General features: G+C 40.1%; 2 protein-coding genes and 1 pseudogene across 2 annotated transcripts; 2 read left to right on the forward strand and 1 right to left on the reverse strand.

The window, feature by feature from the left end:
* The first annotated feature begins 7,122 nt into the window (after positions 1–7,122).
* On the forward strand, positions 7,123–7,418 carry LOC115893252 (40S ribosomal protein S29). Its single transcript, XM_030916765.1, has one exon. It carries the CDS (start codon positions 7,149–7,151, stop codon positions 7,317–7,319), a length of 171 nt encoding a protein of 56 aa, XP_030772625.1. The 5' UTR covers positions 7,123–7,148; the 3' UTR covers positions 7,320–7,418.
* Positions 7,419–21,231: 13,813 nt separating this feature from the next.
* LOC104677365 lies at positions 21,232–22,111 on the reverse strand (annotated as a pseudogene).
* Positions 22,112–23,488: 1,377 nt separating this feature from the next.
* On the forward strand, positions 23,489–25,688 carry LOC104677352 (histone deacetylase 1-like). The gene is made up of 2 exons (XM_010382354.2): positions 23,489–23,736; positions 23,875–25,688. Exons 1-2 carry the CDS (start codon positions 23,516–23,518, stop codon positions 25,100–25,102), a joined length of 1,449 nt encoding a protein of 482 aa, XP_010380656.2. The 5' UTR covers positions 23,489–23,515; the 3' UTR covers positions 25,103–25,688.
* The last annotated feature ends 747 nt before the right edge of the window (positions 25,689–26,435 follow it).

Consider the following 26,435-nt stretch of genomic DNA (forward strand, 5'->3'; position numbering starts at 1 on the left):
CAGACCAGCCTGGGCAACATACTAAAACCCCATCTTTACAAAAAATACCAAAATTAGCCCAGCGTGGTGGTATGCACCTGATGGGAGGATCTGCTTGAGGCTGCAGTGAGCTGTGATTGCACCACTGCATTCCAGCCAGGATGACAGAGTGAGACCCTGTCTCAAAAAATATATATGTATACACACACACACGTATATATATGTATGTGTGTATAGATATGTGTATGTATATATACATATAGATGTATGTATACAAGAATTATAGTGTTCTACTATGGATACTCTTGTTTTAAAACTTGGACAAGTCATCTAAGCCTTTTAATATTTTTCATTTCTATGAAAGAAGTAGTAAAATCTAATGATGCATTAATTACAACCCCTGGGGTGGGCAGGAGGGGGAATTCAGATAATTGGGTTAATCAAGAGGAACAGAACTGAAGATGCCTTCAATAGAAGTATTATATACATGTGAAAATAACTACCTTCTTTCATAAATATAATTAACCCTAAACAACGCTAACAAAAATAGTCAACACCAAATCACCATAGCAATAAATTTAACATTTTTAAGATAAAGCAAAAAGCGCACATACAATTGCCTCATCCTTTGGTGTATATTGTGCTTCCAGAGCTGGCTAACAAGGGTATACTTTCTTTCTGAAGCTATAAATTAATATGTATGAAATTCATGTAATAGCATGAAAAATGTAAATGATGCAATGTTAAGGAAAAACAGCAGAATGCAAAATGTATTTTCTTGTGAATACAAGTATGCAAAAAGCATGTATATAAAAAAACTGGATGGGATTTCTGAAATGTGGTAACACGGTTGTATCAAGGCAATATGGGATTTTTATTTTTATTTTTGCTGCCTTCTAAACTTCCTGGAATATTTTTATGCCACTTTTACCATTTGGGGAAAAAAGGCATTTTGTCACACTGGGTAGAACTTCTTTAAAAGTGACTAATATAGCAAGTGCTCTAACCTGTCTGCATCTAGGTCTTGCATAATAGACAGCCTATTAATTATACCGCTGACAGGCTATTTCTAACCAGCTCCATGTTTGATGTTCCATGGCAGAGATTCACTCTTATGGTAATAATGAGAGAACATGTGCAGACAGAACAACCACCAAATACATTATTGTTTGATTATTCTTATTTGAGACTCTATACTGGCCGGGTGCTGTGGCTCACACCTGTAATCCCCGCACTTTGGGAGGCCAAGGCAGGCCGATCACGAGGTCAGGAGATCAAGACCATCCTGGCTAACACGATGAAACCCCGTCTCTACTAAAAATACAAAAAATTAGCCAGGCGTGGTGGTGGGCACCTGTAGTCCCAGCTACTCAGGAGGCTGAGGCAGGAGGATGGCGTGAACCCGTAAGGCAGAGTTTTTGGTGAGCAGAGATCGAGCCACTGCACTCCAGCCTGGGCAAAAGAAGGAGACTCTATCTCAAAAAAAAAAAAAAAAAAAAAGACTGTATACAAATGGGCAAGACACATCTGGATATGTGATTTCTATTGTTGAATACTAAATAATGTGTTAAGCAGGGAAAAATTGGCAAATTTTGTAGATCAGTTATAGACCCTTTTGTTAATTTGACATTGGTTTTAAACTGTATTTGAGTCGTTACATTTTACCTCATAGCCCCTAAACAAAGCTGAAAGGATGGCAATGAGGCTTAAGGAACCCTGAAGCAAGAGCATTGGCAAATAACTGGTAAAGAGTTTACCCTAAGAAAGCAGAAATGTGAAAGGACTCCTGAATACTTGGAACTACTTTGAGGAAGAGGCTGCCATGATGGAGAAATAGGTCCCTCTAACATAAAGCTGACATCTAGAAGGTGATGCAAAACAGCATGGTCATCACCATTTTCCTTTGCCTTCTGTTCAAATCAGAATCTATAGTAGAGAATGAGATTCATTCACTCATTCATTCTTCAGGTAATTATTGAATCTCATTTTGGAGTGTTGGGTCCTCAGCGTCTAGAGATACATGGTGAATGGAAGTCAGCATCTGCTCTCCAGGGATTTGCTATCCATTTGAGAAGATGGTCAAGTAAACAGGCTATTTCAACACAGTGTAATACATGCTACTGAAAGAGTGTACAAACACATTCAAAGTTACAGGCAATGTTATCTAAGAGAGGTTTTATGTTGCCATGTTGCACAGCTACCACATTCTTCAGGGTGAGTGATATGTCCTTGCCAGGATACCAAATGACTTTCCGAAATTTGGATATCTGAAAAATAACTAACTGGGTTAATAGAAAATGCACCTTCAGTAATTTCAGATATTTGAAACCTCATTAAATATCTCAGCGTTCACAAGAATAATGACCAACCTTGTTTTGGCACATGCTTGAACCTCACAGTTCCTCAGAGGCACAACATGCTTTGTTCATAGCAATTTCTTCCTTTCTACATAAAATGAAAACATCACACCATGTAACTCTTCAACATTATTGAAAGCAACCATTTTAAGCTGCTGGTTAGTATGAAATATTTGGTATCTTGCTAACTTCCTTTTTCTTTTTCTTAACAGTATCCCAGAAATAAAGCACAGAAACTCAAAAGGAATAAAAACGACTAATATCAGATAGTAGTTCCTCCTGCCAATCACAGCAATCGTTTCCATTTTTTCTCTGGATTTTTTTAATTGACTGAATATTCTTCTCTTCCCTGTTGAACCCAGTTATTCACATGAATCCACATGAACTTTATCTTCTATTTAGTTTTGTCTGCATTTTACTGCAAGTAAAGAACCTAATTCCAAGTATTAAAAATCCTATCTGCCTCTGCTTTGTTTAAAGTTGTATTTAAAATGCTGATAGTGCTGTCAGGCTACTCCTCCAGTTCAGGAAAAAAAAGGATATTCTTTGTATGGAGCACTCCAAGCACATTAGTTGCATCTACACTGCAATCTAAGGCTGAAGTATTAAAAACTCAAGAAGGCTTTTCACTAGCTTAGGAAAGGATCAGAGAATTCAATTTCTCCACCCAACTCCCTCATCCAGTTTTCTCCAGGGGATTTGTAACTAGATCCCTACACAGCTGAGAAAAGAGAACTAGCTTATATATCTAGGAGTACAGCTGTGCACATACAAAAATGCAAATATGGAAAACAATTTTAGTGTCTTAAAATGAAATGAAGTCAGGGTAAACAAAGATAATACTTTACTTTTTAAAAATAATAATAAATTTACTTTGGTCTCTAACAACAATTTAAAGGTCACTTAAGTAACCTTTATATTTTTCTCATATCTCTCAACTTTTCCTTAATGCCCATTATCATGTTGAACCATATGTTAACAGCAAGACGCAGGATTTTAGGAAAAAATGGGCATACTAGAAAACACATTAAGCTTACCAGCCCTGCCAAATTATGTTGTCATAAGAAAATACTTTATGGGTCCAGCATGCTTCTACTGTGCTACTCTGCTACATAGAAAATACTTTAAAGAAAATGTAAATTGGATTAAAATATACCGTAACAGGTCAAAAATTAAATTAAATATCATTGCCTTTTCACTAGATTTCTTTTAATTTCAGTTCTTGAGTATTATTTACTTCTAATAGCTGAAAATTATGTCCTAATTTATCTAATTGTCTTTAACTTTTATTTTGAATAATTTTAGACTTATAGAAAAGTGGCAAACATTGTACAGATAATTCTCATATGCCCTTCACTCAGATTTCTCTAATGTTAATATCTAATAGAGAAATAGAATTTTTTATTTTATGTAAATACAAAGTGGCATTTGTAAATGTAGTGTACTTGTATTTGTAAAATGTACATGTATTTGTTAAGTATAAAATATAACATAGTAAAATTATTGAAACCAGGAAATTATAATACAATTGACCAATCTACAAAGTTTATTCTAATTTCTTCCATTTTCCCACTAACTTCCTTCTTCTGGTCCAGGATCTCACATTGCATTTAGTTGTCATGTCCCTAGTTTCCAATCAGTGACAGTTCCTCAGTTTTTCTTTTATCTTTGTCTTCTATGACATCGACACTTTTGATAAATACTAGTCAGTTCTTTTGTGCAATGTCTCTTAATTTGAGTTTGCCTGATATTTCTCATGATAAATTGAGGTTATATGTTTTTGGTAAGCATACCATTGAAACAACATTGTGCCTTTGCCAGTACATCATGTTACGGGGTACACGTCAATATATTTTATTACTGATAATGTTAAATGTGATCACTTAGTTAAGGTAGTATCTGGCAGGCTTCTCCGTTATAAAGTAACTTTCTTTTCTTTGTAATTAATAAGCACATTGTGGGAGCTACATTGAAACGATGAAAAATCCTGTTTGTAATCATACTTTTGTCCAGCAACTTTAGTATTGGTGGATGGTTCTTGCCTGCAACAATGATTGCTTTGGTGTTTGCCTAATGGTGACTTTCTGTAATATTTTCAACATTTTTTCCACATTTATTCATTTAAATTCTACTTGTAAAGAAGAGTTGTGCCTTCTCCCCCTTTATTTATTTATTTGATTATTTATATCAGTATAAATGCATGGGTGTTTATTTCAGGAATTCTTTTGGTTATAATCAAAAAGTAACTTTTTTTTTTTACTCAAATTTTCCCAGATTGGTCAATCAGCTATCTTTCAAGTTGATTTCTGTGTCCTTCCAAAAATGCCTGTATTGTCTTTTGAGCAATTCTTTATTTCTTTATTTGCTGGTGCTAGAAGATATTCTAGACTAATTTTCTACTTTCCCTGCCCCAGACACAGAAGCAATCATTTTCCAAGGAGCCTTGGTTTCTTTTAATGGAGAATTATATTTAGAAACCAAGATCTGGGAGAGGCGTGGTGGCTCACACCTGTAGTCCCAGCACTTCGGGAGGCCAAGGCAGGCAGATCACATGAAGTCAGGAGTTCTAGGCCATCCTGGCCAACATAGCGAAACCCCATCTTTATTAAAAACACACAAAAAATTAGCCAGGTGTGGTGGTGCGCACCTGTAATCCCAGCTACTCAGGAGGCTGAGGCAAGGGACTTGCCTGAACTTGGGATGCAGAGGTTGCAGTGAGCCAAGATTGTGTCACTGTACTCCAGCCTGGGCCACAGAGTGAGACTGCATCTCACAAAAAAAATAAAAAAAAGAAAAGAAAGGCAAAGAAAAGAAACCAATATCAGTTTGTTAGGTATGCCCAGTGTTCCTGGGTCATCATTTCTTTCAGGTCTTCTCAGCCCAGAAAGACAGGTTTTACATGTGTATTTTAACACACTCTCACACGTCTGCATTTATTTCTAAAAATATCTGTGTGTGTATATGTATATAAAACCATGAGTTTATACTGATACCTTCCATTTTAATCCAACACAAAGTTCATTCTTAGCCTTGCCCTCTTTCCTTATTTGTAACTTTTTTCTCTGGCAGTGGGAAACCTGGCTCTCATTATCCACAATATATTTTTTTATTTGTTCAGTCATAGTAATGTGTACACAGAAAGCACTTTAAGAATTGCAAACCAATCTCCCCAAGAAACAAATTTACTAATTAGAGTACAATATTTCTATCCAGGTTTTTGGTCTTTCATCTTACAGTTTATAGTCAAAATACTATTTTCCAAGAATATTCAAGTTAGTTCTTTCCTTCCCCACTTACTTCAGTGTGATTATGTTATTCATTTAATACACGTAGTTTCATCTACCACTCTTCATATTCCATTTGGGGTTGCCCTACATCCTGGGTGATTTTAATTATTTATTTGGGGAGGTGCATATGTGGGCTGTTACCATGTTTATGACAGTCAGAGCTATACAGAAAGATGTACAGTCCTGGCATGGTGGCTCAGGCCTGTAATCCCAGGGCTTTAGGAGGCCTGGGCAGAAGGATCACTTAAGCCCATGAGTTCAAGACCAGCCTGAACAACATAGTAACACCCCCACCTGTACAAAACATTTTTAAAATTAGCCAGGCAGGCTGGGCGTGGTGGCTCACGCCTGTAATCCCAGCACTTTTGGAGGCCAAGGGAGGTGGATCACCTGAGGTCAGGAGCCCAGCCTGGCCAACTTGGTGAAGCGCCATCTCTACTAAGAATACAAAAATTAGCTGGGCATGGTGGCACGCACCTGTAGTCCTAGCTACTCGGAGGCTGAGGCAGGAGAATTGCTTGAACGTGGGAGGCGGGTGTTGCAGTGAGCCGCAATTGCACCACTGCACTTCAGCCTGGCAACAGAGCAAGACTCTGTCTCAAAAAACAAAAAATTAGCCAGGTGTGGTGGTGCGTACCTGTAGTACCAGCTACTCCAAAGGCTGAAGTAGGAGGATTGCTTGAGCCTCGGAGTTCGAGGCTGTAGTGAGCCATCATCATACCACTGCAATCCAGCCCAGGTGACGGAGCCAGACCCTATCTCAAAAACAAAGCAAAGCAAAAACAAAAGGTCTACACAGAGAAGTGGCACTCTCCCCTCATTCTTCCTACACATTCTTTCCACCCCATCTTTGTCCACTGCCTGTAGGTTACCAATCTCATTGTGTTTGGTTTATCCCTCCTGCATTCCTTTTGCAAAAGCAGGCAGATAAGTGTTTATTTTCTTAAAACCCCCTTTTTACATGAAGTACTTTATCTTCTTCAGTGTTTTTCTTTTCTTGTAGTTTTTGTTTTTCAGTGTTATCCTGACTATTCTTGCATGTTTGTTTTTCCACATGAACTTTGTGTCAACTTGTATAACTCAATAAAAAAGCTTCTTGGTAATTTTTTTGAGATTGCATTAAATCTGTAAATTGATTTAAGGATAACTGACATGTCTATAATATTGACTCATCTTACCCAAGAATAGAGATTGTCTTTCCATTTGCACACATCTACTTTTCTGGCTTTCAGGAGTGTTTTAAATTGTTCACATCTAGGTTTTTCATATTTCGTATTATGTTTATTCCTGAGTTTTTCATCTTCCTTATTGCTATTAAAATGGGATTTTTCTGCAACTTTATGGACTGTAATTGGTTATTCGTTGTGTATATGAAGGCTATTCATTTTTGACATTTTGCCTTGTATTTTAAATGTTAAATAGTTAACTTTGGTGACTAAATAGAGGTTATCCTTTGTGATTTTAAAAAAGGACATTAAGAGTGATATCATTTCGCCTTTTACCTCGTTGCACTTCTGAGAGCAGGATGGGTCACCAGCAGCTGTACTGGAGCCACCCTCGAAAATTCGGCCAGGGTTCTCGCTCTTGTCGCGTGTGTTCAAACCGGCACGGTCTGATCCGGAAATATGGCCTCAATATGTGCCGCCAGTGTTTCCGTCAGTACGCGAAGGATATCGGTTTCATTAAGTTGGACTAAATGATCTTCCTTCAAAGGATTATCCAAGGCATCTACTCAGTGAAAAACCATGATAGTTCTTTGTACATAAAATAAACATTTGAAAAAAAAAAAAAAAAAGAGTGATATCATTTCTTACCATCATAGTTTCTCTTAATCTAGTATCCATAGTACGTAATGCAGGGCTGAAAGTGCTAGATTTTGAGGAGCTTTTCCCCCCACCAATGTCTATGTCAGCAAAAAATAATGCCAAATGACAGGGTTCTATTCAAATGAAGTCCTTATTTAATATTTCTAAAAAATATTGTCCACAAAAATCATAGCCAAAGTGACTAGTCCTTGGGGGAAGGCAAAAAAAAAACCCTGCATTTTATGGAAAGTGAGATATAAATCTGTTGAATTTGAGGTGCCAGCAAAATATACAAGTGAAAACGTTCTGGGGCATTTTGAGACGCAGCACTAGAGCTTGGAGAGATAGTAGGGATTCATTTTTTTAAGTCCAAATATGAGTGATGATTGAAGACAATATATAGAATGTGACCCCTAAGGAAGAAAAGAAAAAACTGAGCTGAGGCCTGGTCCTTGGAGAACACCCAGGTTTAGGACACCATGAGGAGGTAGGAGGAGCACTAGAATAAGGAACATCACAGAGACCAAGAAAGAAGAAAGGTCCAGAAGGGGAAAATGAGCTTCTCTGGCAAGACAACAGTAGCTGCAAAGGAAATAAGGCCTGAGTCAATGCCGTTAGATGCAAGTGGTTCTAGTGTTTTCCAAAGTGTGGTCCCCATCATTCTAGCTGCTTCTGGATGATAATATGTATTATTCCAAAAAAAGTTGCAGAGGTCAAAAAGTTTGGAAAACATTGTATTAATCAAAGTCAAACAGGTTGCCTTACTATAGTTCTTCTCAGGGCTGTTAGCATGCTGCTGTGGATTGTGAATTTCTATGAACAAGGATAGTATGCAGATTTCTATAAATTTCTTTAACCAATTTCACCTGAAGTACTTTGACCTAGCTTGTTTTTCTCCTAGGCATTTCTCAAGATGAGATGTATCATGGAATACACTTTGGAAATTTTAGAGCACACTGTAAACTAATCTTCCTTAACTTTCTCTCTGCCTTCAAAGTCAAACATCGAAGCTCAGAATCCTATTTTTATTTATGGAAAACAGCACTTTCTAACTCTGGAAGATTGCTGGTACCCCTAGCATTTTGCACAGCCCCAGCTGAACAGAACGCTGAAACTCCTCTAAAGCAGGAGCTGTGAGCTGGAGACTGAGATGGAGACAGCAAGAGAATGGGCTGAGGAGGATGAGGGCTCTGTGGAGGGCAGCGGGGAAGAACAAGGAGCCATTTCAGTCAAGGGTCCAGGAGAATTTGGAATCTCAAATGCAATTTGGCAGCATCAGTTCCCAAGAGATCTGACCCAAAAGGGCCAGAACGACCTTGTGGTTCTCAGAAGCAAACCCTCAACCCTAGGAGTAGGGAAGCTGCAGGCTATTTCCAGAAAGAAAAGAGCAGCTCATCTGGACTGAGCCTGCAGCTGGACAGCAATACAGCAGGCCATTAGGGTGGAGAGATGAGGGCCAACTGGGATTCCATCTCTAAAACAGAAAACATTCTACACTTGGGGGGGAAATCTTGGAAAGTTCAAAGTAAAATTTTCTAAAATGAAAAATTACTCCTGTAAAGACACTTTCTCAGCAAAAAAAGTGCTTTTTTTCATAAACATCTTAAAAGAAATTTTAGTGATAGTGGAAGCCAGATAGCAGAATTGGACGGACTTATCATAAATGTGTTCACTGAGATTCAACATTCATTCAAATAGAAGTCATGTCTGCAAAAAGAAGTATTTTGCATGATGTTTTGAAGAAAGTTAAAGGGATGACAGTTGTTTTATTAACCAATACTAATGCAAGAGTCTTCATTTTTTAAGTCTTAAGGGTATTGCACAATCTAGAGATAAGTGGATATATAAATATAGTTGGTTGTATCAGTTCCTGCATCATGAAACTCCAACCAGCATTAGGCCCTAAATTTGCTCAAGATCTGAGCAAGAAAGCCTGGCAGCATATTGGAAACTCCATTCCCACCAGCATGTAGGGTCTGGAACTAGCCATGTTAACCTAATTCTGGTATCCAGGGTACTCCTATTTCCAAGCCTGAACTATGTCATTCCTGCTTTCTATCTTCCTCATGCATGCCTCATCTGTATTACAGGACTTCTTTCCCAATTTATCTTGTAACTCATTTCTCTGCTGGTATATACATCTTCCCTACATTCAAGCCCTCTTGACCAGGGTCTTGACAGTCACCCAAGTCCTTGTCAGCTGCTATCTTCCACCCCTACTCTGACCCCTCCACCCCTGCTATCTGGTGGCTAGAGTCTTGCTTTCAACTGGACAGAATTTCACAGCCACTATTCTTCCACCATTTTACTCAAATTATCACCACTTAATGAAGATCCATGTCATGAGGTTTCACTAAGAAAAGCTGACGTTTTAAATATCAGCATTAATTGAATAGAATGGAAGTTCACACTAGCCCCTTGGACACTAGGTTTGAAGTGTTGACAATTCCCAGACATTCGTCTTAGCCCTGCTTTGTGCCCAACTCTCTCCCCTTTCCCAATAACCTGCCCAGAATGAGGTCTCAAAATATCTTTTTTTTTAAATTAATGACTTGTTATTTTCTAATGTTTTTAATTTCTTTTTTGAAGTCTACAAGTATAGAAAGATTTTGTCGGCTGGGCGCGGTGGCTCATGCCTGTAATCCCAGCACTTTGGGAGGCCGAGGCAGGCGGATCACCTGAGGTCAGGAGTTTGAGACCAGCCTGGCCAACATGGCGAAACCTCCTCTCTACTAAAAATTAGCCGGGCTTGGTGGCTGGCACCTGTAATCCCAGCTACTTGGGAGGCTGAGGCAGGAGAATCACTTGAACTTGGGAGGTGGAGGTTGCACTCCAGCCTGGGCAACAAGAGTGAGACTCCATCTCAAAAAAAAAAAAAAAAAAAAAAAAAAGATTTTGTAATAACTAACCAATACTTCTATTAATTGAAGTTCTTGAAATATGATCATGCTATTTCATGTATCTGCTAACTCTCACTCATAGTAGATTATTTCCTTCTGTCTTTGGTAAGTTTTTATCTGCTCTGCTTGCTGTATGGAATTTATGTGCAACTAGGGTGTAAGAGGTACCCTCCAGAAAGATACTGCGTTTGCCTCCACCAAGCACCCTGGAGGTTTACCAGCCTGGCCTTGATTACCTTTTTTAGGTTAATTTCTCAGTGTGGGAATGTTCCTGGGTTCTACAAGTGTGTGAGTTCAAATGACAAATAAGGGCTTATGGTTACAAATTTTAAGGGGATACTATTTTGGTCTATGTGGAACATACATGAAAATCAAGCTTTCTTTTGCCTTCCTGTGTTGGTAGGTATATTTTTGTTAGGTAGCCCTTTTTTTTTGAGGTCACAACTTTTTGAGAGGTCTAGCATTATATGGGCATTTAACCTGTCACTGGTCCAAGGTCTCTCCTGCTCTTACATAGAAGAGTAAACCCGAGGCTCTAGGTTAACAAGACCAACAAACTCTTCAGGCACCCATAACATCATCTTCCCCGGCACCACTTTGGTTTTCAATTCCTTCTTCATTTTTGGTGCATGGATATGTTTTATTTTACCCTGAATTTCTAAATGATTTGTTAATGCTTTTCGTTTTATTTTGTTATTGAGAGAGAGTCTTGCTCTATCACCCAGGCTGGAGTGCAGTGGTGCGAACTCAGCTCACTGCCACCTCCGCCTCCTGGGTTCAAGCGATTCTCTTGCCTCAGCCTCCCGAGTAGTTGGGACTACAGACACCCGCCACCACACCCAGCTAATTTTTATGTTTTTAGTAGAGATGAGGTTTTGTCATGTTGGCCAGACTGGTCTCGAACTCCTGACCTCAGGTGATCCACCTGCCTCGGCCTCCCAAAGTGCTGGGATTACAGGTGTGAGTCCCTGCTCCGGGCCTTCCAAATTATTTACAATGGGAGAGTTTTTCAGATTTTTAATCCACAGTTTTTCTCTAAATAGAAATGCCAGTGTGTCTTTTTAATAATGAAAAGGTCAACTGTCAGTATAATTATATATTATTCAATATGTCTTTTACATAAACAAAAGTACCTTCAACAGAAATAATACAAGGCCTTACTAATCTTACTAATGAATATTTCAGAGAATATGCCACTGTAGTTTACACATTTGCTATAAAACAAAAGACCTGGATATATCTTTTGCTCTGTGAAGTATTAATAATAAAATATAATTCATTTCCTATTGTCTTTTTCCATTTTCTTTGCATACTCACTACCACTCTTGTCTGGGCCATTAACTCATGTCAGGACTTACAAAATAGGCTCTTAATTGATTTTCCTGTTTCCAGTCTTGCCCAACTCCAAATCATGCCACAGATAACCCTGAGGTTAATCTTGCTAAAATGCTACTCTTGTGGTAACATGTTTTCTACATATCAGATATTTCTGTGCACAACTTAAACATTTACTCATTATCCCCTTGTTCCCCTTGTTAATTCTTGCATTTGCTCATAATTTTCCTATCATCTAGTTTGCCCTTCTACCTTCTCTCTGCCTTTCCAACTCCTACCTATTCTTTTTTTTTTTTTTTTTTTTTTTTTTTTTTTTTTTTTTGAGACGGAGTCTCGCTCTGTCACCCAGGCTGGAGTGCAGTGGCCAGATCTCAGCTCACTGCAAGCTCCGCCTCCCGGGTTCACGCCATTCTCCTGCCTCAGCCTCCCGAGTAGCTGGGACTACAGGCGCCGCCACCTCGCCCGGCTAGTTTTTTGTCTTTTTAGTAGAGACGGGGTTTCACCGTGTTAGCCAGGATGGTCTCGATCTCCTGACCTCGTGATCCGCCCGTCTCGGCCTCCCAAAGTGCTGGGATTAAAGGCTTGAGCCACCGCGCCCGGCCCTCCTACCTATTCTTAAAGGCTCTGCATAAATCCTCCATCTTGAAAAGTTCTCTCACTTACCCCACTGGAAGCAATCTTGCCGTCTTCAGTACACCTTTAGTGTCTAGTATCTGACACATCCATTTAATATTTATCATAATGAATACAGAGAACCCCCAATTTTATAAACAAGATGTGTTCCAAAAGCATGTTTGTAAATTGGCTGCTTGAAATGCTACACACCATTTCCCTCAGAAGTCCTATTATAAATGCAGCTTAAATTTTGGAGCTAGCTCACAAAAGTCTATTCAGCCTTTGATGAAACAGAACCAAAGTACTAATCATACCAGTTCAAGAATCTGTGGATCAAACTTTATGCTGTCAAGGAAAGAACAAAAGGATATAGTAATGTATTCCCTCCTTTTGATAAGGCAATAATTTCTATGTTTGAGCAAATTTCTGCTTAATCTGACAAATACTTACGAACCAATTACTCAGTGCCAATTACTGCTACAGGTCTTGTAGAAATATAATGAACAGGAGGAACACATCCCTCGGCCTCATGGAAATCCTTTGTCCCTACCCTTTCAGGTACACAATCTTCCCCCATCCCACTGTACCTTTCTCCCAGTGCCCAAATCTTCTGACCTGGGGACTGGGTTGTTGAAAGTAGTACCATTCACCAAGGGTAGGAATTGTCAGAGAAAGAATGGTTTGGTGGGCTTTTGTTGTTTTGTGGAGGATGGAGATATCAATTGAAGTGGTTTCTGTTTTTCTTATATTTGCTTATTGTGGGGTGCAGGGGAGATGATGTGTCAGGGAGAAAAAATATGTATTCTATTTGGAACTTAAACTTTGGGATGGAAAACATCAGAGTGAGGCAGGTGTCAGGAGGAAAGTGACTGCGGAGGAGTGCAGCGCCCAGGGGAACCCTGCAGAGGGCGGAGGAGAGCAAGCATCCTTATCATTGTCATCATCATCAGAAGCCACATCCAATACACAAAAGTGGGGTGTGACCTGAAGGAAGTGGATTCCTCCTGCAGGACCCAGAAGACACCCCAAATAGTGTGCTGGTATCCACCACTGAGAGACCCACAGACAGTTCACATCACAGGACTCTGTGCAGACAACCTCCAGTACCAGCCTGGAGCCTGGTAGACTTCCTAGGTGGCTAGATCCAGAAGAGAGATAACAATCACCACAGCTTGGCTCTCAGGAAGCCACACCCACAGGAAAAGGGCGAGAGTACTACATCAAGGGAACACCCTGTGAGATAAAAGAATCTGAACAACAGCCTTTAGCCCTAGACTCTCCCTCTGACAGAGCCTACCCAAATGAGAAGGAACCAGAAAACCAACTCTGGTAATATGACAAAATAAAGTTATTTAACACCCCCAAAAAATCACACTAGCTCACCAGCAATGGACCCAAACCAAGAAGGAATCCCTGATTTACCTAAAAAAGAATTCGGGAGGTTAGTTATTAAGCTAATCAGGGAGACAATAGAGAAAGGTGAAGCCCAGTGCAAGGAAATCTAAAAAATGACACAAGAAGTGAAGGGAGAAATATTCAAGGAAATAGATAACATAAAAAACAATGCAAACTTCAGGAAACAATAGACACACTTATAGAAATGCAAAATGCTGGCTGGTAGTGGTGGCTCATGCCTGTAATCTTAGCACTTTGGGAGGTGGGCGGATCACCTGAGGTCAGGAGTTTGAGACCAGCCTGACCAACATGGTGAAACCCCGTCTCTACTAAAAAAACACAAAAACTAGCCAGGCATGGTGGTGCGCACCTGTAATCCCAGCTACTCGGGGGGTCTGAGGCAGGAGAATCGCTTGAACCTGGGAGGTGGAGGTTGCCGTGAGCTGAGATCGTACCACTCTATTCCAGCCTGGGTGATGGAGCAAGATTCCGTCTTAAAAACAAAAAAAGAAAGAAAGAAAGAAAGAAAAGAAAAGAAAAAAAGAAATGCAAAATACTTTGGAAAGTCTCAGTAATAGAATTGAACAAGTAGAAGAAAGAAATTCAGAGCTCGAAGACAAGGTCTTCGAATTAACCCAATCTAACAAAGACAAAGAAAAAAGAATAAGAAAATATGAACAAAGCCTCCAAGAAGTCTGGGATTATGTTAAGCAACAAAACCTAAGGATAATGAGTGTTCTTGAAGAAGAAGAGAAATCTAAAAGTTTGGAAAACATATTTGAAGGAATAATAGAGGAAAACTTCCCCAGCCTTGCTAGAGACCTAGACACCCAAATACAAAAAGCACAAAGAACATCTGAGAAATTCATCACAAAGAGATCATCACCTAAGTACTTCGTCATCAGGTTACATAAAGTTAAGATGAAGGAAAGAATCTTAAGAGCTGTGAGACAAAAGCACCAGGTGCCCTATCAGATTAACAGCAGTTTCTCAGCAGAAACCTACAAGCTAGAAGGGAATGGGGCCCTATCTTCAGCCTCCTCAAACAAAACAATTATCAGCCAAGAGTTTTGTATCCAGCGAAACTAAGCTTCATGCATGAAGGAAAGATACAGTCTTTTTCAGACAAATGCTGAGAGAATTCGCCAGTACCAAGCCACCACTACAAGAACTGCTAAAAGGAGCTCTAAATCTTGAAACAAATCCTGGAAACACATCAGAACAGAATCTCTTTAAAGCATAAATCTCACAGGACCTATAAAACAAAAATACAATTTAAAAAACTTTGGAATGTTTGGAAGTCACTAGGTAGAGGATATGTAGTGTGAACGAATGTAAAGGAATCCTGTCCTAGAGTTGGTGGGGTGAAGTAACCTGGACCAGAGCTACCAGCTTAGGGGTGATCAGTGTACCAAGGTAATCTTTCTCATTGTGGGTATGAAGAAGATCACTTTTGTAACTGTGGGTTGCTTGAAGGTTTACATTTTGAAAAGTGCTAAATTCACTATATAGTCTTGTACCTCATTTTGTTTTTTTTCCTTGCAGCCATTTTATAACTGCAACTGGTTTGTTCCCTTAGGGCAAGAAACTTTCCAATCCAGTTTTATACCCCATAAAGACTTGCACACTATATGGATTCAATAAATATTCGTCGATTATTTATTGTTACATTGACTGTGTCAATGTTACATTCTGAGACACATCAATAATTTCCCTAGGGTTAATAAAAGTAATTGTAAACAGTTGGATAGTCTGATGTACTATAGGTTGGCTAAATATAGCTGTAGCAATAATAGCTACCACATTTGCTAAAATAACAGCTAAGCTGCTGTATACAATTTGGGATTAAAGGCTCATTAACTAATAACACAATTCTTTCCAGCCAAACTACCTTACTCTTTATTCCAAGCCAGGCATTGAATATTCCAGCTCTCATATTTCTGATGACTCCATTTATCTTGTCTGTTAAGACCTTATCGCCACATTCTACCTTAACCTTTCTAAAGTCCCCTCTGTGAAGGTCTTCCCAAATGCCCTGGGCCTAGGTTGTCATTCCTACCCTGTATACATTACTCTGTTTCCTTAATTTTATCTATCTAACCCATCTTCCCAACCAGATCAAGCAGCAATCTTTTAAACCTTTTAGTATCCCCTTGACTAGCACAATGTGGTAAAATAATAGGTATTCTGTAACTCATTGTTGTTGATGATGATTGAAGGATAGGCACCAAATAAGTCCCAATAACGACTGTTAGTGTTGGAAGGAAACTTCGGGACTTCAATGATCTGAGCCTAACACCTGATAGCCATTGTATGTTTGACCTCAAATTGACCACATAGGCTAATCAAAGTTTCTCAATCAGGATTCCCAAGACAGCTGCTGAAATGAGGTCCTCCAGTGATGAAGCTGGTCAGAAAAACTAGTCCAATCCAATGTTATTTTGAAAATGAAGAAACATAGTTCCAAAGAGCTGCAATTATTTTTCCTAGGTCACGTGACTGGTTAGTGATAGAGTCTAGAAACCTAGTTTACTGACCTGTACCTTGAAGATCCTTAGACAAAACCAAAGTATTTGGAGACTGATACTTCAGCCATATTACCTGTATAAAGGACATACATACTTGACAACTTTTCCTTTCTGCTTTCAATAATGATATTTTGAGTTCAAAATCCTTTTAATAATTAAACTAGACAGTGACTGGATAAACATTGTTCTTTGGGTTGACCAAAATAACTTTGTACTTAAAAATACTTTTTATGGTTATCACCACTGAGGCTTAACTACAAATGAAGTGAAGTAAAAGAAAACTTCCATAATCAAATTGCTTCCACAATTCCATCCTTGCTATGAGCTCCCACAAGGACAAAGATGCTGTGAACTACTAAATCCTCCAAAATAGTTCTTTCATGTAGGTATGGCTTCTTTGATGTTATAAAATTATCATGCTTCATTTTGTTTTGAACACTCTAGAAAGAATTCAGTCAACAGTCTTAATTATATAAGATGCTTTTTAAATGGAGTATGCTATGATATCCTCTCAAAAAGAGAGTTGATTAAGTAATTTAGCATACTTAGCTTTCATTGTGTCCTTACGAAGTTCTGATAATGGGAATAATCACTGCCAAAATAAAAAGCTATTTATTTCAGATCTATTCATGCTTTTAAGATTTGGGGGGCACTATCTCAATTTTTTAAATCTATATGAATTAGCTTTATTGCTCTCTCTTTTCCCCACCTTTTAAACTAACAAAAAATATGAATTTTACGTTTTAGATAATTTATTCAGCCTTGCTATTGTTATATCTCCAGGGACTAAATTTACATTTTGAAAAAATAGCATGTTGTGCAAATGTGCATACCCTATTCAGCCAACATATCATAGATACTGTATAGTAACATCTGGGAATATTAAACTTTGTCTTTGCTGGCAACCCAATTGGCATCTTGAATTTACAGTGCAGATGTTTTATCCTGATGTGTTTTGGAAATCTTTGAAGTATTCTCAAGACAGTATTCTGAGGTTTCTGCAGTGGTCCACTTGAGCCTTTTGAAGTTCCCTATACAATAGGATACATACATAGATTTTCCAAAACATGTTTTAGTGAGAAAAGAAGAAAGGTTCAAGTTGGCAGTATAATAAGCTTCCCTGATTTGTCTGAACCGAATTCTTTTTTGACACTATTGTTTTGGCAGTCAGTAAGCTTTATGAGACCAGTCTGACAAAACCGTTCCTCTTCCCAGACTGCTTTGTAGATGCTGACTCATTTTAATGCCTTGTATTTATGAAGCACTCATATGCTTCATATGAGTGACAGATATAAAATTTTAAATTTACCTCTGAGCATCTGATACTTCAGCTGTGCCTTATCCGAGGGTGATGCCCCACAATGGTGGTCACTGCCTGTGTGTGAGGAAATGCTAATGAGCCCAGTGTGAAATGATGAGTCCTTCCACAGAGCACTGTGCTTTCATTCACAGCCTCAGCCACTTCTGATGGTGCTTTCTCCTGTTTGCACCACTAGCTCCTCCACTGGAGCACAGTGTGGCTTTTGTTTAAAAAGACCTGCCTCAGCCATCTGTTGCTGGTGGTTGCCAGTGGCCCACTACTGTGCTGCAGGCTTATGACATGGATTTCAGAACATTTCTAAAGCACAGTTTACATCTCCTCTACTTCAGTGTGGTATAGTTAGCACATAGAAAACACATAGCTCTGGAGATAACACACGTTCCTGGATGTAACTCCCAGCTCCATCACTTACTAGCTGTAAGTCTTTGGACAAAATCTGTTTGAGTCTCAGTTTTCCTTCTCCTCTGGTGGAGTGGTGATACCTTCCTAATCAGACTGTGGTGAGGATGAAATGCAACGATGGGTGCAGAACACTTTTCGTGTGTCAGACCTCTGTTACGGTGTGCAGTTGCCACTCTCTGAACTCCCTTGGATTAGCCAAATGTTAAAATGCACACTGCTTCAATTCTTTTTTAATGTAAAATACACATAACATAAAATTTGTCATTTTAATCATTTTTAAGTGTTCAGTGTCATTAAACACATTCACATTGTTGTGTTACCATCACCACCATCCATCTCTTTTTCATCATCACAAACTGAAACCCAGGGCCAATTAAACACTGATTCCCCATTCCTCCCTTGTCCCAGCCCCTGGTAACTACCACTCTACTTTCTGTCTTTATGAATGTGACTATTCTATGTACGTCGTATAAGTGGAATCATATTATTTGTCCTTTCTCTTCAATTCAGGAATTATTGATTACCTTGCTTTGGCATTAAATTATTAACATTGCCATATATACAATGTATTCAAGATGTTAGTGTTTGTGTATGTACTTAACTATCCTTCTAATGTGATATTAGATGGCAGGATGATGATGGTGGTGCTGGTCATGTATCCTTCCACTGTTATCTCCCCAGCATTCTCCTTTACATCCTCTGGAGCAATAATTTCACTGTTAGCAAAATCTTCTCATCCTCTGTCTATTCACAAGGTCTGCCTCACCTCTTGCCTATGGAGAACTTAAGAACATTCTACACCCCCAGCAAGCTACTGCAGCCCTCTGGAGTGGAGACTATTCATTTTGCATCTCCCATATTCAGTGGGCTCAGAGGCAATATTGGCACTCTCTTAGTATTTCTGTTTTAAAATGCATTCCTTTTATCTTTATGCAAAAACCCTTCATCCTTTAGGTCTCTTGTAAACTAAGATTAGTTAATAAAAGTTGCTAAGGCATCGGATGTGGAGTATGAGAAAAAGAGAGATGTGAATGATAATACCCAGGTTTTAGGCTTTGGAAGGATGGAGTTACTACTGACTAAAATAGAACTGGAAAGGTGGTTTGAAGTAGAAGGGAATACCTGGAGCTATGTTTGGACATGTTAAATTTGAAATACTCAGATGCTCATCAGATAGTCAATGGGAGATGGCAAGTAGGCAGCCTGGGGGTCAGGAAAGAGGTAAAGGAATTTGAAATTCATCAGCCTCTGGATGGTAAAGTCATGAAGTTGAGTGAGATCATGTAGGGAATAAGTGTAGACAGGAAAGAGGAGAGGGCCAAGAATGGACACACCAACATTTCCAGGTCAGCCAAAGGAAACTGAAAAGAAAAGGCCAGAAAAGTGGGAGGAAATGCAAGCTAGAACGGTATCCTGGAAGACAGGAAAAGAAAGTTTTTGAAGGAAGAAGGTCATCAATTTTCAAATGTTGCTGACAGGTGAAGAAAGATGAGGACTGAAAAATGTCCATTGGGTTTGGAAATCTGGATGCCACTGATGACCTTAAAAAGAGCAGTTTTAGTGCAGTGGTGGGAGTGAAAACGTGCCTTAAGTGGGTCCGCGAGAGACTTTTGGAGAGAAATTGGAGACAGCTAGTATAGACACCTAATTTAAAGAGTTTTGCAGGAAAGGGACAGAGAAAAAACTATGCTTCTTGGAGTAGGAGGGAGGGCCATGAGAGGTTTTCTCAGATGGGAGGAATAGCAGCAGCAGGACTGTATGCTGACGGGAATGGGGTCATAGAGAGAAGGAAGAGCTACCCCAGCAGCATCCTTGCATTGAAGGGCATGACATTAGCACTCAGGCAAAGGGACTGGCCTTTGCTAGGAGCATGGCAGTTTGTCCATAAGTCATGTAAGAAAAGGTAGTGCATGTGGACACAGATACTGGTAGATAAGTAGAAATGCCAGGGAGAGCTTACGAAAGTTCTCTTGTAATTCCTCCAAGTGTCTTGGTGAAGCAAAATCATCAGCTGACAGTGATGAAGGCTAAGAAAGTAATGGAAGTTTGAGAAGAGAGAAGGTACAAAATATTCTAGTCACTTAAAGCAGTAGAACTCAAGAGGTATTCTGCAGACAAGTGTTTTTTTGTTTGTTTGTTTTGCAAATTATTTGTTATCTGTCCATGAAAAGATTACTTCAGAAATGAAGAATATGCATTTAGAAGATTCTGTAGCAACTGAACAGGGTAATTTTATGACTGTTAAGTGTAATAATAGAAATTAGAGACTCATATTTTTATGTCTTTCTTTATTTCATTTTTCTTGCAGCCCATTTTCGTTGTACTTTACAGAAGTATTATACCAAGATGGATTTAAAATTATAAGAAGCTGGTCTCTCTCACTATGGATAATTCGAAAAATGCTGGTTTAAAGATGGAGCTAAGCAAATATAGGATAATTTCTGGGAAGCATTAAAGGCCCACTAAATGTTAGTAATCTTAAATTTGAAATAGTCAACATAGTCATTTTTGTCTTGTCTTATTCAATGGCACAGATCAATTTTTATTAGGAGAGTGGGATTTAAACAAGGTTTTAGTTTCTCCAGGTGAGTGTGGTAAAGGGCGAAAGGACAAGGGTTTCAGAGTGCAGCAAGGATTCAGCTATGACAGTGGTTTCCAACCCTTTTGGCATTAGGGACCGGTTTCTTGAGAGACAATTTTTCCAGGAACAGGGCATGGGGGTGGGTGGGGAGACAATTTTTCCAGCAGGGAGAGCTGGGGAGGGGGAAGGAAGGTAGGGAGGATGGGCATGGTGGTTTGGGGATGAAGCTGTTCCACCTGAGATCACCAGGCATTAGATTCTAATAAGAAGCACCATAACCTAGATTCCTTGCACATGCAGTTCAAAATAGGGTTCCAGCTCCTATGAGAATCTAATGCTGCTGCAGATTTGACAGGAGGCAGAGCTCAGGCAGTAGTGCCAACTCACCTCCTGCTGTGTGGCCCGGTACCAGTCTGTGGCCCAAGGGCTGGGGACCCCTGAGTTATAAAGAACGATATTATTTGCCAAAACTCAACAAATGTAAACTTAAGATTTGTGCATTCCTTCATAAGTAAATTTTACATCAAAAGAAGAAAACTATAAACAAATATTGAACTTGATATATGCATGCTGAAATATTTAGGGGGAATATAGGGAATCTGTGATTTACTTTGAAATATATTTATTTATTTTTACCTTTTATTTAGAAACTGATGCTTATTTTCCATCAACATTATTTCCATGTTGCTTAAGTGCCTGTGCAAAGAACGGCTTAAGAGCTTAAGGCTATTCAGTGGTTACTCCTACCCATTCAGTGGCTGGAGCAGTGGGAGCTGTACACCAGTCTCCTGTGGCAGGCTGCGCACTCCAGGCTTCAGTAGGGAACTGCTGAATAGGCACAGAGGGCACCTGCATGCGTTCAGACCAGTCTGCACCCTCAGACTGAGTAGCGGAGAACTCAGGAGCTGGCACAGTCTGTTCACCCTGAAATTCCTCCTTGGTCATAGCCTTTTCAGCAGCAGCCTGGTCTTTTTCCATCTCTTCAGGATCTCTGTAGAAGTAGAGATGAGGCATGACATCCCACGGATGTTTGTGGGAGATGGTGCGAGGCATGTGCAGGACTTTCCAGGCCAGCGTCCACCACGTCAAACCCCCTGAATAAGCTCCCTTGTTGTTGCATGGGATGACAACTGTCCACATAGCACAGAGGAGAATCTGTGTGACACAAAGCAAAGGTAAGTAGGTTAACATAAAATGCCTTTGTGAGGGGCTAGTGATCAGCCCTGGGATCAGAAACCACCAGAAGTCGTGGCTCCTGGAAGGCCGCCTGGATCTGGTTAGCGAATGTTCTAGGAGTGAAGCAGCCAGCAACAAGACTGGCTCCAGTGACAGCAGCAAATATCAACATGGCTTTCTGGCCAGTTTTTCTGGAGGATATGACACTGACATCAGCAGAGTTTTCAATGGCAACAATGGCACGAGCTGCCAGCAGAAACTTCTCCCAGGTCTTCTTCTGATTTAGGATGTAGATGCCATCACTTTTCATTTTATAGATGTACTGTTCCATTTGGAAGTCAAGGTTGGTGCCACCTAAGCGGGTTCCTGCTGAAAGGAACTTGAGGACGTCCTCCTTCTTCATTGGCAGGACATCAAGGGCTCTGGACATTGTGAACGTTTTCCTTTAAGTTGCAAAGGGAATCCAGAACAACACAGTATGGATCCTTCTGTGGGTAGTGCAGAAAGGCAAAATATATTCATAAAAGGATGAATTGGGCCAGGTGCAGTGACTCACACCTGTAATCCCAGCACTTTCGGAGACCTAGGCAGGCAGATTGCTTGAGCTCAGGAGTTGGAGACCAACCTGGGGAACCTGGTGAAACTCTGTCTCCACAAAAAAAAAAATAATTAGCTTGGCATGGTGGTGTGCACCTGTAGTCCTAGCTATTTGGGAGGCTGAGGTGGGAGGATTGCTTGAGTCTGAGAGGCGGAGGTTGCAGTGAGCCAAGATCGCACCGAGCACAGTACTCCAGCCTGGGCAACGGAGTGAGTGAGTCCATCTCAAAAAAAAAAAAAAAAAAAAAGATGGATGGATAGAGAAATGGCTACATGAATAAATATATAATAAAGCTTAATGGCAGAATTTAAGCGATGGATATATGGGTGGTCACTATAAAATCTTCCATTTTGCTGTTTGAAAATTTTTATAATAAATATCAGGGGAAAAAATTGCCTTGAATATTTTTGTGACCATTTTATCTTCTCAGCCAGCTTATTAGCTCCAAAGAGCAAAGGCAGTTATATCTGGAAGGTTATCTAGCTATATTTCTTATTTCACAGATGACGAACTGTGTCCTAAAGATACCAAATGACTTTATCAAGATCAGGTGGCAGCCAGGTACAGCGGATCACACCTGTAATTGTAGCACTTTGGGAGGCCAAGGCAGGTGGATCACTTGAGTCCAGGAGGCAAATCCCGTCTCTACAAAAAAATACAAAAATTAGCCTGGCATGGTGGCACTCGCCTATAGTCCCAGCTACTTGGGAGGCTGAAGTGGGAAGATCACTTGACCTGGGGGAGTGGAGGTTGTAGTGAGCAAGATCACACCATTGCACTCCAGCCCGGGCAACAGAGCAAGACCCTGTCTCAAACAAACAAAGAAAAAAGATCAGATGGCAAGTTAGGGACATATTTGATTCCATACTTAGTTTCTTCTCATTATACTAGGGACAACTGAAGCCCATAACTCAGGCTTAGAGGATCTATGGAAGGGCTTCTGGAATGCCCATAAAACCCCAAATTCTGAATGTAAAGTATATGTTCAAAGATACATTTTCTTTGCTTTCTTTCTTTCTTTTTTTTTTTTATGGCAGTACTTTTATTTTTTGCTGGGGTCTAAAGATGCATTTTCTAAGGAGATGAGTCATAGCTTTCAAAAGATCCTTAAGTGGTCTATGACTCAAAAGGGATTCCTGTCTCTAAAAAGTTACTAGGACAAACTTTATTTCCATCAAATTGCTCCTTGAAAATAGTGAGCACACCGACTGACAGTAGGGACGGGAGGCAAGCAAGATGGCACAGACGCAGGGCACCCGGAGGAAAGTCTGTTACTACTACGACGGGGATGTTGGAAATTACTACTACGGACAAGGCCACCCAATGAAGCCTCACCGAATCCGCATGACTCATAATTTGCTGCTCAACTATGGTCTCTACCGAAAAATGGAAATCTATCGCCCTCACAAAGCCAATGCTGAGGAGATGACCAAGTACCATAGTGACGACTACATTAAATTCTTTTTTTTTTTTTATTATACTTTAAGTTCTAGGGTACATGTGCATAACGTGCAGGTTTGTTACATATGTATACTTATGCCATGTTGGTGTGCTGCACCCATCAACTCGTCATCACCCATCAATTCATCATTTAAATTCTTGCGCTCCATCCGTCCAGATAACATGTCGGAGTACAGCAAGCAGATGCAGAGATTCAACGTTGGTGAGGACTGTCCAGTATTCGACAGCCTGTTTGAGTTCTGTCAGTTGTCTACTGGTGGTTTTGTGGCAAGTGCTGTGAAACTTAATAAGCAGCAGACAGACATCGCTGTGAATTGGGCTGGGGGCCTGCACCATGCGAAGAAGTCTGAGGCATCTGGCTTCTGTTACGTCAACGATATCATCTTGGCCATCTTGGAACTGCTAAAGTATCACCAGAGGATGCTGTATATTGACATTGATATTCACCATGGCAACGGCGTGGAAGAGGCCTTCTATACCACAGACCGGGTCATGACTGTGTCCTTTCATAAGTATAGAGAGTACTTCCCAGGAACTGGGGATCTGCGGGATATCGGGGCTGGAAAAGGCAAGTATTATGCTGTTAACTACCCGCTCCGAGATGGGATTGATGACGAGTCCTTTGAGGCCATTTTCAAGCCGGTCATGTCCAAAGTAATGGAGATGTTCCAGCCTAGCGCGGTGGTCTTACAGTGTGGCTCAGACTCCCTGTCTGGGGATCGGTTAGGTTGCTTCAATCTAACCATCAAAGGGCGCGCCAAGTGTGTGGAATTTGTCAAGACCTTTAACCTGCCTATGCTGATGCTGGGAGGTGGTGGTTACACCGTTCGTAATGTTGCCCGGTGCTGGACATACGCGACAGCTGTAGCCCTGGATACGGAGATCCCTAATGAGCTTCCATACAACGACTACTTTGAATACTTTGGACCAGATTTCAAGCTCCACATCAGTCCTTCCAACATGACTAACCAGAACACGAATGAGTACCTGGAAAAGATCAAACAGCAGCTCTTTGAGAACCTTAGAATGCTGCCGCATGCACCTGGAGTCCAAATGCAGGCGATTCCTGAGGACGCCATCCCTGAGGAGAGTGGCGATGAGGACGAAGAAGACCCTGACAAGCGCATCTCGATCTGCTCCTCCGACAAACGAATTGCCTGTGAGGAAGAGTTCTCCGATTCTGAAGAGGAGGGAGAGGGGGGCCGCAAGAACGCTTCCAACTTCAAAAAAGCCAAGAGAGTCAAAACAGAGGATGAAAAAGAGAAAGACCCAGAGGAGAAGAAAGAAGTCACAGAAGAGGAGAAAACCAAGGAGGAAAAGCCAGAAGCCAAAGGGGTCAAGGAGGAGGTCAAGTTGGCCTGAACAGACCTCTCCAGCTCTGGCTTCCTGCTGAGTCCCTCACCTTTCTCCCCCAACCCCTCAGATTTTATATTTTCTATTTCTCTGTGTATTTATATAAAAATTTATTAAATATAAATATCCCCAGGGACAGAAACCAAGGCCCTGAGCCCAGGGCAGCTGTGCTGGATGAACTCTTCCAGGGGCCACGTTGCCACCCATTCTTCCCCAGTTCTTAACTTTGAACCATAAAGGGTGCCAGGTCTGGGTGAAAGGGATGCTTTTATGCAACCATAAGACAAAATCCTGAAATGCGAAGTGCCTGCTTAGTAGCTTTGGAAAGGTGCCCTTATTGAATATTCTAGAAGGGGTGGCTGGGTCTTCAAGGATCTCCTGTTCTTTTCAGGCTCCTAAGGTAACATCAGCCATTTTTAGATTGGTTCTGTTTTCATACCTTCCCACTGGCCTCAAGTGAGCCAAGAAACACTGCCTGCCCCCTGTCTTCTCCTAATTCTGCAGGTGGAGGTTGCTAGTCTAGTTTCCTTTTTGAGATAATAACTATTTTCATTTTTGTGAGCCTCTTTGTAATAAAATGGTACATTTCTATATCCTCCTGAAAAAAAAAAAAAGAAAATAGTGAGCACAGTGTTAAGACATTCAAGAAATATTTTTAATATTTTACTGATAATCTGTGTGAAGCTAATATTTTTAACTGATTAGTGATAACGGTATTCAAAAAACCTTTTTGAAGTTCCAAGACAGACTGTAAGAACGTGTAACGTGAGACACTTAAGCCTTTAGAGTTTTCAATTATTTTTTATCTTGTCTCACACAAGGCTGTGGTGACCCACATGAAGCTGGCTAAGTTCTGAAAACATATTTATCTTTTTATTTTCTACTTCCTTGACATTTGGAGATCACTGTGTTGCTTAGCAAAATCCATCCAGAGCTTTCCCTTATTAATTTCCAAGCAAAATAGTTTGTTATGTAACATCCTTCAGGTTCGGGCTAGAAGCTATTCTGCCTTGAGTATGCACTTAGCAAGGGGTTGCCTCCGAGTATAGAGTTAGGCCTGTGAGCTCTAGCCTCATCCTCTGCTCTACCATTAGTTAAAGGAAAGTCAATTTCCTGAGCATTAGCTTTTTTTAACCTATAGACTAAGTTTAATATCTCCTGAGGTATCCCACAAGGTTTTGTTAGCACAAGTAAATTAATATTTTTAAAATAGCTTGTAGAATATGATACAGAACTTTAAAATATGGTGTTACATTTGGTCAAGGAAAACTATATATGTCTTGTTTGTATACTTTAAGAGACCAAACACTAAGTTATGGAAGAAATAAATAATTTGGCAGAA

This window comes from Rhinopithecus roxellana, chromosome 14, assembly GCF_007565055.1.
Source record: "Rhinopithecus roxellana isolate Shanxi Qingling chromosome 14, ASM756505v1, whole genome shotgun sequence".
In the NCBI taxonomy this organism is placed as follows: domain Eukaryota; kingdom Metazoa; phylum Chordata; class Mammalia; order Primates; family Cercopithecidae; genus Rhinopithecus; species Rhinopithecus roxellana.